This window comes from Drosophila teissieri, chromosome X (assembly GCF_016746235.2).
Source record: "Drosophila teissieri strain GT53w chromosome X, Prin_Dtei_1.1, whole genome shotgun sequence".
Taxonomy (NCBI): domain Eukaryota; kingdom Metazoa; phylum Arthropoda; class Insecta; order Diptera; family Drosophilidae; genus Drosophila; species Drosophila teissieri.
The window spans coordinates 2,733,376-2,744,776 of record NC_053034.1 but is presented as its reverse complement, the minus strand read 5'-3'; the positions used below and the strand labels follow the sequence as shown (position 1 = coordinate 2,744,776).

The 11,401-nt window shown below is 46.9% G+C and overlaps 3 protein-coding genes across 7 annotated transcripts; 2 read left to right on the top strand and 1 right to left on the bottom strand.

The window, feature by feature from the left end:
- Positions 1-333: 333 nt before the first annotated feature.
- On the top strand, positions 334-9,035 carry LOC122623505 (protein shifted). Of its 4 annotated transcripts, none has more exons than XM_043802706.1 (8): positions 334-1,027; positions 5,569-5,964; positions 6,080-6,337; positions 6,394-6,537; positions 7,228-7,416; positions 8,364-8,459; positions 8,528-8,725; positions 8,805-9,035. In XM_043802706.1, the coding sequence occupies exons 2-8, from the start codon at positions 5,580-5,582 to the stop codon at positions 8,846-8,848; spliced, it is 1,314 nt and encodes a 437-aa protein (XP_043658641.1). In that variant the 5' UTR covers positions 334-1,027; positions 5,569-5,579; the 3' UTR covers positions 8,849-9,035. The 4 variants fall into 4 exon arrangements, with proteins under 4 accessions (XP_043658641.1, XP_043658639.1, XP_043658638.1 ...); XM_043802704.1 differs by having other exon boundaries at positions 7,216-7,416; XM_043802703.1 differs by having other exon boundaries at positions 336-1,027; positions 6,394-6,588.
- LOC122623507 (5-demethoxyubiquinone hydroxylase, mitochondrial) lies at positions 7,434-9,220 on the bottom strand. The gene is made up of 3 exons (XM_043802709.1): positions 9,089-9,220; positions 7,748-8,244; positions 7,434-7,686 (listed from the first exon to the last, which is right to left on the bottom strand). The coding sequence occupies exons 1-3, from the start codon at positions 9,090-9,092 to the stop codon at positions 7,528-7,530; spliced, it is 660 nt and encodes a 219-aa protein (XP_043658644.1). The 5' UTR covers positions 9,093-9,220; the 3' UTR covers positions 7,434-7,527.
- A 204-nt stretch (positions 9,221-9,424) lies between these two features.
- Positions 9,425-11,372, top strand: LOC122623506. 2 transcript variants are annotated; one of them, XM_043802707.1, is made up of 4 exons: positions 9,428-9,777; positions 9,883-10,279; positions 10,335-11,064; positions 11,124-11,372. In XM_043802707.1, the coding sequence occupies exons 2-4, from the start codon at positions 9,889-9,891 to the stop codon at positions 11,368-11,370; spliced, it is 1,368 nt and encodes a 455-aa protein (XP_043658642.1). In that variant the 5' UTR covers positions 9,428-9,777; positions 9,883-9,888; the 3' UTR covers positions 11,371-11,372. The 2 variants fall into 2 exon arrangements, with proteins under 2 accessions (XP_043658643.1, XP_043658642.1); XM_043802708.1 differs by having other exon boundaries at positions 9,425-10,279.
- The last annotated feature ends 29 nt before the right edge of the window (positions 11,373-11,401 follow it).

Sequence of the window (11,401 nt, the reverse complement as noted above, 5' to 3'; positions counted from 1 at the left end):
ATCGCAAAAAATTATCATTTCCTTTTTTGAACACATCTGGATAGGGAATTTTGTTACGAATTCAACGAGGTATGGCATTCCACTTTTGGACAACTATTTTTGTTGCTATCGACAAAAAACGAATTTATTTTTCCAAAAAATCACCAAATCAAAAATGTCAAAAATCGAGTATTTTCAAAAATCAAATTTATTTTGCCAAAAAATCCGATAATGATTTTGGAAGAAAATCTAATTTTGTGTGTAAAACATTTGATTATTTGATTTAACTTGGATTCAAAAATATAAATTTTACATTTAATTTATTAAATGCTTTTAAGTGCGAGGTTGCGGCTTGAAGCGGTTTGAGAGAGCGCTCTGCTTGAGATTGAGATTGTTTGTTTGAAGGTTCGAGAGAGGCAACAGTAGCAGTGATGCCTGTTTGGCTTTTTTTCTCTGTATTAGATTTATAGTCCTTTCCAAATACCAATACTCAGAAGCATTTTTGTGTTACTAAACTATGTTCAACAGGTTTGTGGAGTACAACGAATGCATTAGGAAGTGCGAGTACATGCATTTTTTTAAACAATTTTCTAATACTCGTATTTTATACGGTTCTAACTTGGTCCAATGTTATGATATTCATTTATATTTGAGGCTCGATTTGAATTAAGAGAGTAATTTTGCATTTAAGCCTCTTGTTCTTTATTTGTTTTTAGCAGTGATCTGACTGAGAAGCGGGCATCACTGCGATTCGATCTAAACGTTCGCCGGTTTTCGTTGGATTGTTCAGATGAGCTCAGGAGCTGCAGTGCGACGGTCGCACCTCGAAACTTAGCGGGATTTTGAAGTGTCAAAAACGAACTCTTTTCGCGTTTCTGTCTGAATCCAAAGAGCTTTCGAGCCAACGAAATACGTGTAAAGTTTAAGGCTCATATAAATCGGAAACTACAAGGCTCCAAAACTAAGTTTTATTTTGTTTTCCGCCTCATATATCTTGTCAACGTACCGACGGCTTTTTTTGTTTTTTAAGCCCGGCGACAGCCAACGAGTACGTAAAGTGTGCAAATTTCAAAATTTAAAAAAAAAACTAACCTGTGATCTTAAGTTTATGTGATTGTTGTGAAAACATTGCCAGACATGCAGAGTTAATCTCGCACTAGCGCAATGATAAGAACTAAACAAACCGCTAAAGTGCGAAAGTACTTGCATATTTTTGTACCATATCAATGGGGCGATGGTCTGTCCAAAGTAAACGAATACTTCCCCTGTGCTTTCAACCTCCTGGATCGAAAGATCGAGAGTTGGTGTCCAGATTGAAGGCTTAAGTGCTGATCGACCGCAACGGAAATTGAAATCGGGGAGCATTTTTGTGAAAAGTGCACAGATATAAAATAATGTGGTGTTGTATAGTGCAAGACAGATAAGCTAAATTATCAAAGATAACATTGTCTTGATTTAAACTTCCCCAAGAAAAGATTACTTGTTCGAAAAACTATGATCAAACTACCAAAGCTACCTACGTAGGTAGGTAGGGTATCTGGGATGCCTGCTGGTCGGCTGTACTTGACATGTTCGTTTTGGCGCGCTCGAAAGGCGTGAAAGTCATTGTCCAACGTTGGCCATTTGATTGCCAGCTCCTTGGAGCTGTATGCTGCTTGCTGGATGCGGCGATCTGCGAACTGGTAATGGAGTGGAGTGGAATGGAGTGGCTGAGCGGCTGCTCTCCAGCATGCATATAGACACACGATCGCCTCATCGGAATCGGAATTCTGCGGCTCTCAAGTAGCTTCAGCTTCTGCTGCTGCTTCTGACTTTGCTGCTGCTGCTGCTGATGCTTATGCTGCCGGTCGTCCAGCAGCCTGCGTGTCTCGCTGTGCTGCCCCTTCTCCTTCTACTCCTACTCGTCCTCGGCCTCCAACTCGAACTTCAACTCCAACTCCTTCTCCGCAGTCACCTCCACCTCCTGCGGCACTTGAGTCCACTTGGAGACAGGCGTTGTTATCCGCCTGTTGTCTGGCTCTCCTCCTTCTACTCCTCCTCCTCCTCCTCCCACTCTCTTTTGCCACTCAATTGGTGATCGTTATCATCAGTAGGAGTAGCAGCCAGGATTAATGGGCTGCGCCAGTCCAGAGAAGCACGAATAGGCCAGCACCCTCTAGGTCAGGTGTCACAGTTATGACCTACACGGGGAATAGAATATTCTTAGAATCATGGAAACAGGATACTTCTGTATCTTTTAGATACTTTTATATCTTGTATATACTTTTTTATCTGGGAGATACTTTTATATCTTGTAGATACGTTTTTTTTAAATTGTACATCTCACGTAAAAGATGTATTAATGCGCATGGAACGCTGCCAATTGGCCAATTTGGAAAAATTGATGAGTATTTACCAAGTCGACTGTGGCCGTCCTGTCTGCATTATTTGCCCAAGGTGTTTTTGTTGGTGTTTCACACACTCTCTTGGTGTTACTTTGTGTGTGTGTGTGCCAGTGTGAGTGTGAATGCGAGTGTGAGTCTGTCGCTGTTGTTTCATTAAGCAAACAGAGCTGCAAGTGCCACTTGGTGCTGTTGTTGTTATTGCTGTTGAGCACTGGACATCATTTAAATCGGTCGGTAGCCGGGAAAGTAAGTCTCCTCCTCCCAAAATAAGCGTTCCCCTCGCTCATCCTTGCTCATTTGGCTTGCTCGTTCATTTGAAATCCTTTTAGCCGATGACTTTGTCTTTTTTTAGTCAACAAATTGCTTGTACTCTCTTTCTATACACACGGAGAAACATATGTACGATCCATTTGACACGATATTAAACAAGCAAGTGTCCCAGATCTGCATATCTGTATAAAATAATCCTAGAATTCTAAATTCTTTCGCGGCTTTGAGGCACCGTTTTCGATAACAGTAGGCATAATTTGAAATCTCTAGGAATTCTTTTCTCGGTGTATGTCATTTTTTATGTTGGGATTGTTTATGAACTACTTGCCTCTCGCTTGCACCTGCAGTACACCATCAATGGCTGTGAGTGTGCGATTTCCAGTGCCTCTCCCCCGCCCCCACTTCCTTTTCCAGTCTCAGTTCCATCCCATCCCACTCCACTGCCAGTCCACTCCCAGTCCACTCTCCAGTCCACTGCAGTCCAGTCGAGTCCACTCCACTCCAAGGGGCAGCTTCTTGTTCTCGTTGTGGCCTTTTGTTGTACCTTGTGTGTGTGTGTGTTTGGGTTCTTTTTTTAATTTGTATTTTCACGTCTCATCGTCGAGTATTTGTTGTTGCCCCTGTGGATGCTGCTTCTTTATTTTCTTGGTAATAAGGTGTGAGAAAGGCAATAATCGTAAAGAGCTAACAAATTGTTGTTGCTGCTGCTGAAGCTGCTGTTCCTACTTTGATTGCTACTGCTACTCCATCCTACCATCCTACCTCCGCCTCTCGCTTCTTTCACGCTAAAATGTTAATCTGTCCCTTTTTTCTCTCCAGCTGAAGCAATTATATCGTTGACGACAGCACTAACAATGCATTGCCTCATCTTCACTCCATCGCCCTGATACGAATACGTAGTTTGATAACAACGGCCAATGCTCACCTCTTATTCCCAGGCTGCACCTGATCCTCACACAGTACTTGAAGGAGAAGTAGGAACGCGAATTCTTCAGTAGCCGTATGGTCCAGCAGTAGTTGATACGCAATATGAATTTAGCGAACTTGCTAACTGCTCAGCGTAATGGTGAATAGGGGGTTTTACCCAAGTGCCAAAAGGTTAAGTTAATACCTATTTGGATATTTATACACTTTACACCTTTGTGAAAACCTCCAAGTCAGGTTTAGCCATATTGACTCCACGCTGACTAAGCTTTCCTCACCCTGCGAGCGCGCCCTAGCTGGAAATTCCAATTCCGATTCGGACTTAGATTGACCATGGGATTATCTATGCGCCGGAGCCGGCTATCGCCATCATGTGCTTCCTTATCGGCCGACCATTAATTAGCACAAAATAAAAATAATTTCAAAACAAAGCGTGGACGCCGTATTTATAGGAAATCGAGGTCTGGCTCGGTCCCGATCCCGAGATCCCAGATCCCGAGATACACCATCCCGATTTCAATTCCAATCTCTGATGCCATATGACGTTCCCGTTCCCGTTTATGTTCTATATTCATATTGCGTTGTAATATGCTGCCATCTCTATGCAGTACTTCCGCCAACGAATTTCCAACCACTGATTCAATTACGAATCGGATATATATACATCTATATTCATGCATGTACGTGGGAATCCAGGGAAGCAATTAGTTCACTTAACGAATTCATTTCCCAGGCCGTTTTGCAGATGAGTTGCAGTTGGATTTCGGCTGCTCGATTTTAAAACTGAATCTTCGAGAGTCAGAGCCTTTTGCTGGCTGACGCTGGCCGATGTCATTATCTCCAAGTAATTCCTCATAATCGCCATGTTTGATCTTATTAAGACAACTTAACTTGTTTTCTTGCCCATCATCGTCGTTTGCCCTGTCCCCTGATCTCGAATCAACCCATTCATACGTGATGGACTGGACATGGACAGACAGCGCTCGATCGATCGCTTGACCAGTCCGTAGTGCTGCGAGTCTCTTCAGAGCCACCAGAAGAGCTCTTTTAGCGGAAACCAAATTGAAACCTTAATGTGAAAACCCAAGACTGGGACCTGTTTCACACACCTCAGTCGATTTGCTCTCAGATGAAGGCACTTTGAAGCTAGGCTTCGAAACACGCGAATTCTTCAGTGAGTTTAGTGAATTCAGTAGATATATTCGTGCACATACTGAACACTGAGTTTGAATAAGAGTTTGTATTTTCCTTGTCAAGAGTGTCCAAAAAGAAAAAAGGTCAAAGAGGCATCACTGGAACACTTTTGTCCGTTCACTTGTTGGCCGTGTTAAACGTCTGGCTTCTGGCTGTCCGGTCTGTCGTGTAACAAGGCTGGCTGAAGCTGGAGCTGGGGCTGGGGCTGGAGATGGCCCTCGTTGACTTGGGTAACTTCACACCGGGCAAAGTGCTAACGACTTTGTACCTGCTCTTCCTCCACTTCTGCATCGTTTTGAGCGACTGCCCTTTAGCGCTTCAATCTGGCCAAGCTGAAAGAGTTGGGGGTTTTCGCCGAGGGCAGGGGACGCACCGGAATGGGGACACTTCAATTTCTGGTTGGCAACTTTGCTCTTCGGCTATGTTTCATAATTTACTTCTGACTGCAGAGTTTAATTTAATTTTAAATTAGTTTGACAGTGAAAAAACCGAAATGTATATAAGCACTATTCCTGGAAATCTAAAGTGCCAGCACACAGACTATCCTCAATCCCCTCCAGCGACTAGATAATGCCCGCGTCCGGAGCAGCGAAACCGAATCGCAAATAGATCGCGGGTCTGCAAATATGGCAAAAGATAAACAAACTGCATGGGTGTGGGATTGGCAATCAGTGATCGGCAATAAGCAATCAGATATCCGATATCTGGAGGGGATTGGGTGTGAGTGTGAGTGTGAGTGGGGGTGGTCAGGCCAGGCCATAATGCACAGGCAACGTTTATTTTTAATTTCAATCTCCGTTTCGGTTTGCTTTGGCAGCTGGGGAAACTATGACACATCAGGGTATCGGCTGCCTGGTCAAGTGGCTATATCTGGTGCTGATCGTGCACACGCTCCTCTGCATCAACCAGCTCGAGTGTCGCCAGCACCACAATCGGAATAACAATAACAATAACAGAAGAGCAGACTCGGGCAGCTCAGAGGAGGGCCACAGCAGCACCAGCGATGGCCTGGACAACTTTGCGGACCAGGACGCCAGCTTCGTTGGCCATGGCCACCAGCCGCGTCGGGGCCAACGAAAGAAACAGCAGGGTGGTGGCGGTGGAGGAGGAGGTGGCGTCGGAAACGGAGGAGGCGGTGGAAGCCGGCACAATCGCAACGAGGAGAGCGGCATCTCGTTGTGGATCAATGAGCAGCAACTCAAAATGCTTACAGGTTGGTGAATAAAGCCTATCCTCGTTTCAGAGCAAATACATATGCAAATCTCCTTAAATAAAGTTAGTAGATTGTAGACGTACCTGGACATTGACCCATTCCTGCTCCTCCACAGCGCTCTACTTTCCACAGGGCTACTCGGAACGCCTGTACGCTATACACAACAGCCGGGTGACCAACGATCTGAGGGACACCACGCTGTACAACTTCCTGGTCATTCCCTCGGAGGTGAACTACGTTAACTTCACATGGAAGTCGGGACGTCGCAAGTACTTCTACGACTTTGACCGCCTGCAGACCATGGACGAAAGCATTTTAAAGGCGCCAACGCTGTCCATTCGCAAGAGCGGACGCATTCCGCAGGAGCAGAAGAGTAAGTAGTGCGGCGAAGATGATCAGTGTCCGGCAACTAGCCTCATTCCAAGCCAGATTTTAGCATATTCCTGCCCTGCACCGGCAACAGCTCCGGCACCGCGTCCTTCAACGTCGGCCTCAAGATCCAGACGCGCCACAACAAGCCGCTCTCGGGCACACCCATTCGCCTCAACTTCAAAAAGGAATGCGCCCACAGAGGTGTGTATGATATAGACGCTTCCAACCCTACTTCACTAACAACTTTGCAAGGTAGTGTATATGAAATATCAAGCAATGCTTTTATCTAGTCGATAGTAATTGTAATTTAGCATATATGTACATACATGTTGTGCACACTCCTCCCATCAGCCATCCATGTGCGATCCTAGCATGACATCCACGCCCAACCGAGTCCCAGTCGATTCCATTCCATTGCCCCCATGTAGTCGCTTTTCACGATACCTCCGCACCCAGCTCTTCACTTTTTTCACGGCACCAAATTACTCGGGCTATCAAAGAGAGTCTCTGGCAAAAGTAACTACTTAATGACATCTTAAATTATAGCCACATATTAATTTCTTTATAAGATGTGATAAATTCAGCAATAGTTTCTTCTCAAATTGCATTCATTCTTGAGTTCGAAAGTTCCTCAAATTCGTTCTCGATAGTAAATTACGGATTGATAGCCCCAAAAAATTCGATTCGATCTACCCTCGCTCCCACGCCAACCGCTTTTGTATCTATCTGTCGATCTATGTATCCACTGTCCACTCCAACCTGCCCCTCTTTGTGCTTCCAATGTGCTCCGTTTAGTGTGAGTCAAATGTGACTGAGTGTTAAATGAGTGTTAATGCCTCGTGACCTGCGAACGATTGAACTAAACTAAAAAAACTTAAGCTCCCGATCCAGAATGCAGCTTGAAGTGCGGCAAGAACGGCTACTGCAACGAGCACCACATCTGCAAGTGCAACGTGGGCTACACGGGCCAATACTGCGAGACGGCCTTCTGTTTTCCGCAGTGCCTCAACGGCGGTAACTGCACCGCGCCGTCAGTCTGCACCTGTCCGGAGGGCTACCAAGGCACGCAGTGCGAAGGTGGTGAGTAGACGCGTCTGTTCTGGACATTTAGCTCTATCTTTAATGCTTAACACGGTAGCGGAACAGATTATTTGGTTTTGGTATATACAGGGGGGGCCCAACTGTTCCAGCCTAGATCTTCTTCGAGATGGCAATAGCCGTCTTGCAGCCGAACTTGATTACCTCGGTCATGGCCTGGTAAAAGGGCGCTTGCTCGGCCCCGTGATCAATGCCCGTGTCGTGGTGCTCCTGCTCCTCATCCCGGAACTTGGTGATGGTGGCCAACAGCTCCTAAAAAACCATAAAACGTTGTTAGTTGGTCCGCTGTTTGGTGGTTGCAAAGAGTACTTACCTTATCCGGGTTCGGTGCCTCCATTATCTGGCGCAGCTGGTCGTTGTAGTGCTCCACGATCACCGTCTCCACTGCCACCGTGCAGGCCATGGCTGCCTTTTCGCCCATGAGAGCGGTTCCGGCACCCAGCACAAATCCGGCCACGTTCCAAATCGGCGTCATAATCGTTGGACGCACGCGGTGCTGCTGGATGAGCTGTTCGAACTGCCTACGGTGCTCCTTCTCCTGTTCCCACATGTGTCCGATGGTCTTGCCCAGCGGTCCGTTGCCCAGAATGGCCATTTGCCCGGCGTAAATGCGATCTGCTCCCAATTCGCCGGCATGATCAACGCGTATTATCTCATCTGTGAGCGCATTTGGTCGTGGACGCAGCGTGGTGGCGGCAGGGCTGCCTCCTTCCGCGGTGCCGGCTGATCCTCCTCCAGTTGCTGAGCTTTGGCAGCGCATGGAGAGCAGGCGTGGCTCGGGCCGGCTAAGGACTCTTCTCAGCATTCCATCTGCGAAGGAGAGGAGGGAACGCGATGATTAGCACACTCAGGGCAAGATAACTGGGCATTATATAAGAATTGAATGTGCTTGAGAAGCGCAACTAAAGAAATCCCACTGTAATCAACAGGTATTTGCAAAGACAAGTGTTTGAATGGCGGCAAGTGCATACAGAAGGACAAGTGCCAGTGCTCCAAGGGTTACTACGGCCTGCATTGCGAGTACTGTAAGTAGCAAATGTCCTGCTCTCGTCGAGGCGATCCTCTGAACGTTTTCCACCCATTTTCTTCACAGCCAAGTGTGTGATACCCTGCAAGAACGAGGGCCGGTGCATCGGGAACAACCTGTGCCGCTGTCCCAACGGACTACGAGGCGATCACTGCGAGATCGGGCGCAAGCAGCGCTCCATTTGCAAGTGTCGCAACGGCACCTGCGGCTCCCACAAGCACTGCAAGTGCCATCCGGGCTTCTATGGGCGCCACTGCAACGGTCGTAAGTGCAACGCTGATCTTGGGATGTCCCAGGGATAAGGATGTGCACATACAACACGCTAATCTGAATCGTTTTGCAGGCAAGCGACGCCATGTCCACCGAAACAATGACTCCAAGTTCTAGGGCTTCCGGCGCGGCGCACACGATCCAATGTAATATTCATTCAACTTTTCACTTTTCTACGTAAAAAAAGCACGACAAGAACAACAGCAACAGCGACAAAAGGAAGAAACGAAAATAATTCTAATTGTGATACATTTTTTTTGTAATTTAACATAACATTTTTAAATAAATACAAAATCGAAGAGTTGATGGTTGGTGATCTTGCCAAGATTTAGAGGGTCAGTTGTGGGCTTTACTTACTCATTGGTAAGTTTTGGTGTGGTATGCTTTCCACAAGGTGTATCGTATTTAATAAATAAATAATTAAGTAAACTGTAGGCCAATTTGCCGAGCACAAAAACAAGTTGCGTTCTGTTTATTTTTGCGCAATCCAATCTAGAGATGGGCATTTCCCACGTGCGTGCCGCCGGTATCGGATCACGGTCGTGAGTCGCGCCATTCACTATTGATTCAAACCGACTCTTAGTAACTTGTTAATTTTTATATTTCCCATTTTTATTTTCATTATGTCACCACCTCTATACACCATTTCCAATTTATGAGTTTCGCTTAAATAAATAACATTGTACAACATTGTTAACACTTTCCATTTGTCTTTGCAGCCCTGGCCGAACAGCCGGCAATAGCCGATAGTCACGCAATCAGCTGTGCCGCAACTAACAAGTAAAGCTACATACATACATACATATGTGATCTGATCTGATATGCAACCTAAAGCCTTTAATGCTTTAATTCTACGTGTATCTCGATGAATTTCACCACGATCCTCCCGGCCTGCCGCCCCGTTGGGGGAATGCGGCGGGTTGGGTTCCAGTGCGTGATGGTAGCGCCACTATATAAGAATCGCTCCACAAGTGACCACCAAACAGTCTCGCAGAGATCGCAGTTATCGCAGTTATTGCAGTAACTGGTTGGTGAACAGGAAGCCTGTACGTACATATGCATATAGATGTGTATATCGGGAATTGGGGGCAGGTTAACGCACTGCCCGTGAAAGCGACAATCAACTGCAATTGCAACTCTCCATTCGCCAGGGCACAATGTCGACGCAGCGGCAGCAATTGGACTACATCGAGCGCAGCCTGGTGTACGAAATCTTTAAGTATTTCGGATCGGGGGTGACGCTGGAGGGCCACCGAGTTGAGTGCTCCACTGGGTTGGACGGTTTCATGTCCGCCCTGTACACGGTGCAGCTGGATCTCGTTGCCTCCGAACGGATGTGGACTGAGGTCGTTATGGTCAAGTTTATGAAGGGTTCGGAGGAATTCCGAGAGCAGAGCAACTCGTACATCCAGTTCGCCAACGAGGTGTTCGCCTACGCCGAAATCCTGCCTGCCTATGAGCACCTGCTGCGGACGAGTCATCTGTCCAGTGAAATGGTGTCCAACTGGGTGCCGCGCTGCTACTTTGCCAAGTTCGGAAGGGTCAATAGTGTGTAGACCTAAAATATTCCTCTAGCCCTGCTTATCTTTGCCTTATATTGCAGACCTTGGGACTGGACGCGAATCCGTCCTGGCTGTAAAGCATCTGAAGGGCGAAGGCTACGAGATGGGTCCGCGTGTGACTCTCCGTCGAGATCAACTGGAGGCAATGGTCAAACTGATTGGACCCTTTCATGCCCTAGGCTATGCCATACGAATACTGCAGCCGCAGGTTCATGCCCGCCTGCGTTCGGGCGTGGTTGACTTGCCCTTCGTCTCCAGCACAGGAAAAACCAGCTTCGATATGACCTATCGTGTGACCTTTGATCGTTTTTACGAATTTTACGATCGGCAGACAAAGCAGCTTTTAAAGGACTCAGATGCCGGCTTTGCCGTCGCCATCGAGCGTCTGCGCGAAAAGTACTTTGCAAATCCCACGCATCTGCTGGAGAGGATTCGCACCGCGTCCTATGCGGACGATCAGCCGGATAGTCACTTTGCCACATTCCTGCATGGAGACTACAATCGCAACAATGTGTTGTTCCACTATGGCGACGATGGCCAAGTGGATTCCATTAAGACCATTGATTTTCAAGAGTTGCGCTTCAGCACCACGGCCATTGACCTGAGCTTCTTTATGTACATGAACACGCCGTCCGAGGGCAGGGCAGAGATCTTTGCAGATCTCCTGAAGAAATACCACAAGTACATGAGCGAAATGCTGGAACTAGTGCTGCATCGCAACCGGGATGAATTGAGCGACGAGCGTGTTGAAGAGCTCCTAGCTGATTACAGGTGGGTGAGACAAAATTTTTCTTTAATTTCCATGATTCTCATTTCCATGCTATCCACAGTTACGAACGCTTTGAGGCCCACTTCAAGCGATATGCCTTCTACGGTGTGATGGTCTGCATGCACTTTAAGCCCTGGCTGATGGGCAGTGAGACGGACTGCGCTGAATTGTCGCGTCTCTGTGAAACAGATATGCATGGCCAGGCATGCTACCAGCTGTCTCTGGACATTGGCGGTGACGTGGCCAACGAGGAGGTCTTCAAAATTGTCCGTCATGCCTACGAGCATGGGTATATGGACGAGATATAGATACCACCCGCATGCTTATCGGTCGTTAACA

Bases quoted from the DNA above. Each gene is read 5' to 3' on its own strand.
- LOC122623506 (XM_043802708.1), top strand. From the start codon at position 9,889: ATGTCGACGCAGCGGCAGCAATTGGACTACATCGAGCGCAGCCTGGTG. The intron at 10,280-10,334 runs GTGTGTAGACCT...CTTATATTGCAG, and splicing joins CAAGTTCGGAAGGGTCAATA to ACCTTGGGACTGGACGCGAA. The intron at 11,065-11,123 runs GTGGGTGAGACA...TGCTATCCACAG, and splicing joins GAGCTCCTAGCTGATTACAG to TTACGAACGCTTTGAGGCCC.
- LOC122623505 (XM_043802702.1), top strand. From the start codon at position 5,580: ATGACACATCAGGGTATCGGCTGCCTGGTCAAGTGGCTATATCTGGTG. The intron at 5,965-6,079 runs GTTGGTGAATAA...GCTCCTCCACAG, and splicing joins GCAACTCAAAATGCTTACAG to CGCTCTACTTTCCACAGGGC. The intron at 8,726-8,804 runs GTAAGTGCAACG...ATCGTTTTGCAG, and splicing joins TGGGCGCCACTGCAACGGTC to GCAAGCGACGCCATGTCCAC.
- LOC122623507 (XM_043802709.1), bottom strand. The intron at 7,687-7,747 runs GTAAGTACTCTT...ATGGTTTTTTAG, and splicing joins AGGCACCGAACCCGGATAAG to GAGCTGTTGGCCACCATCAC.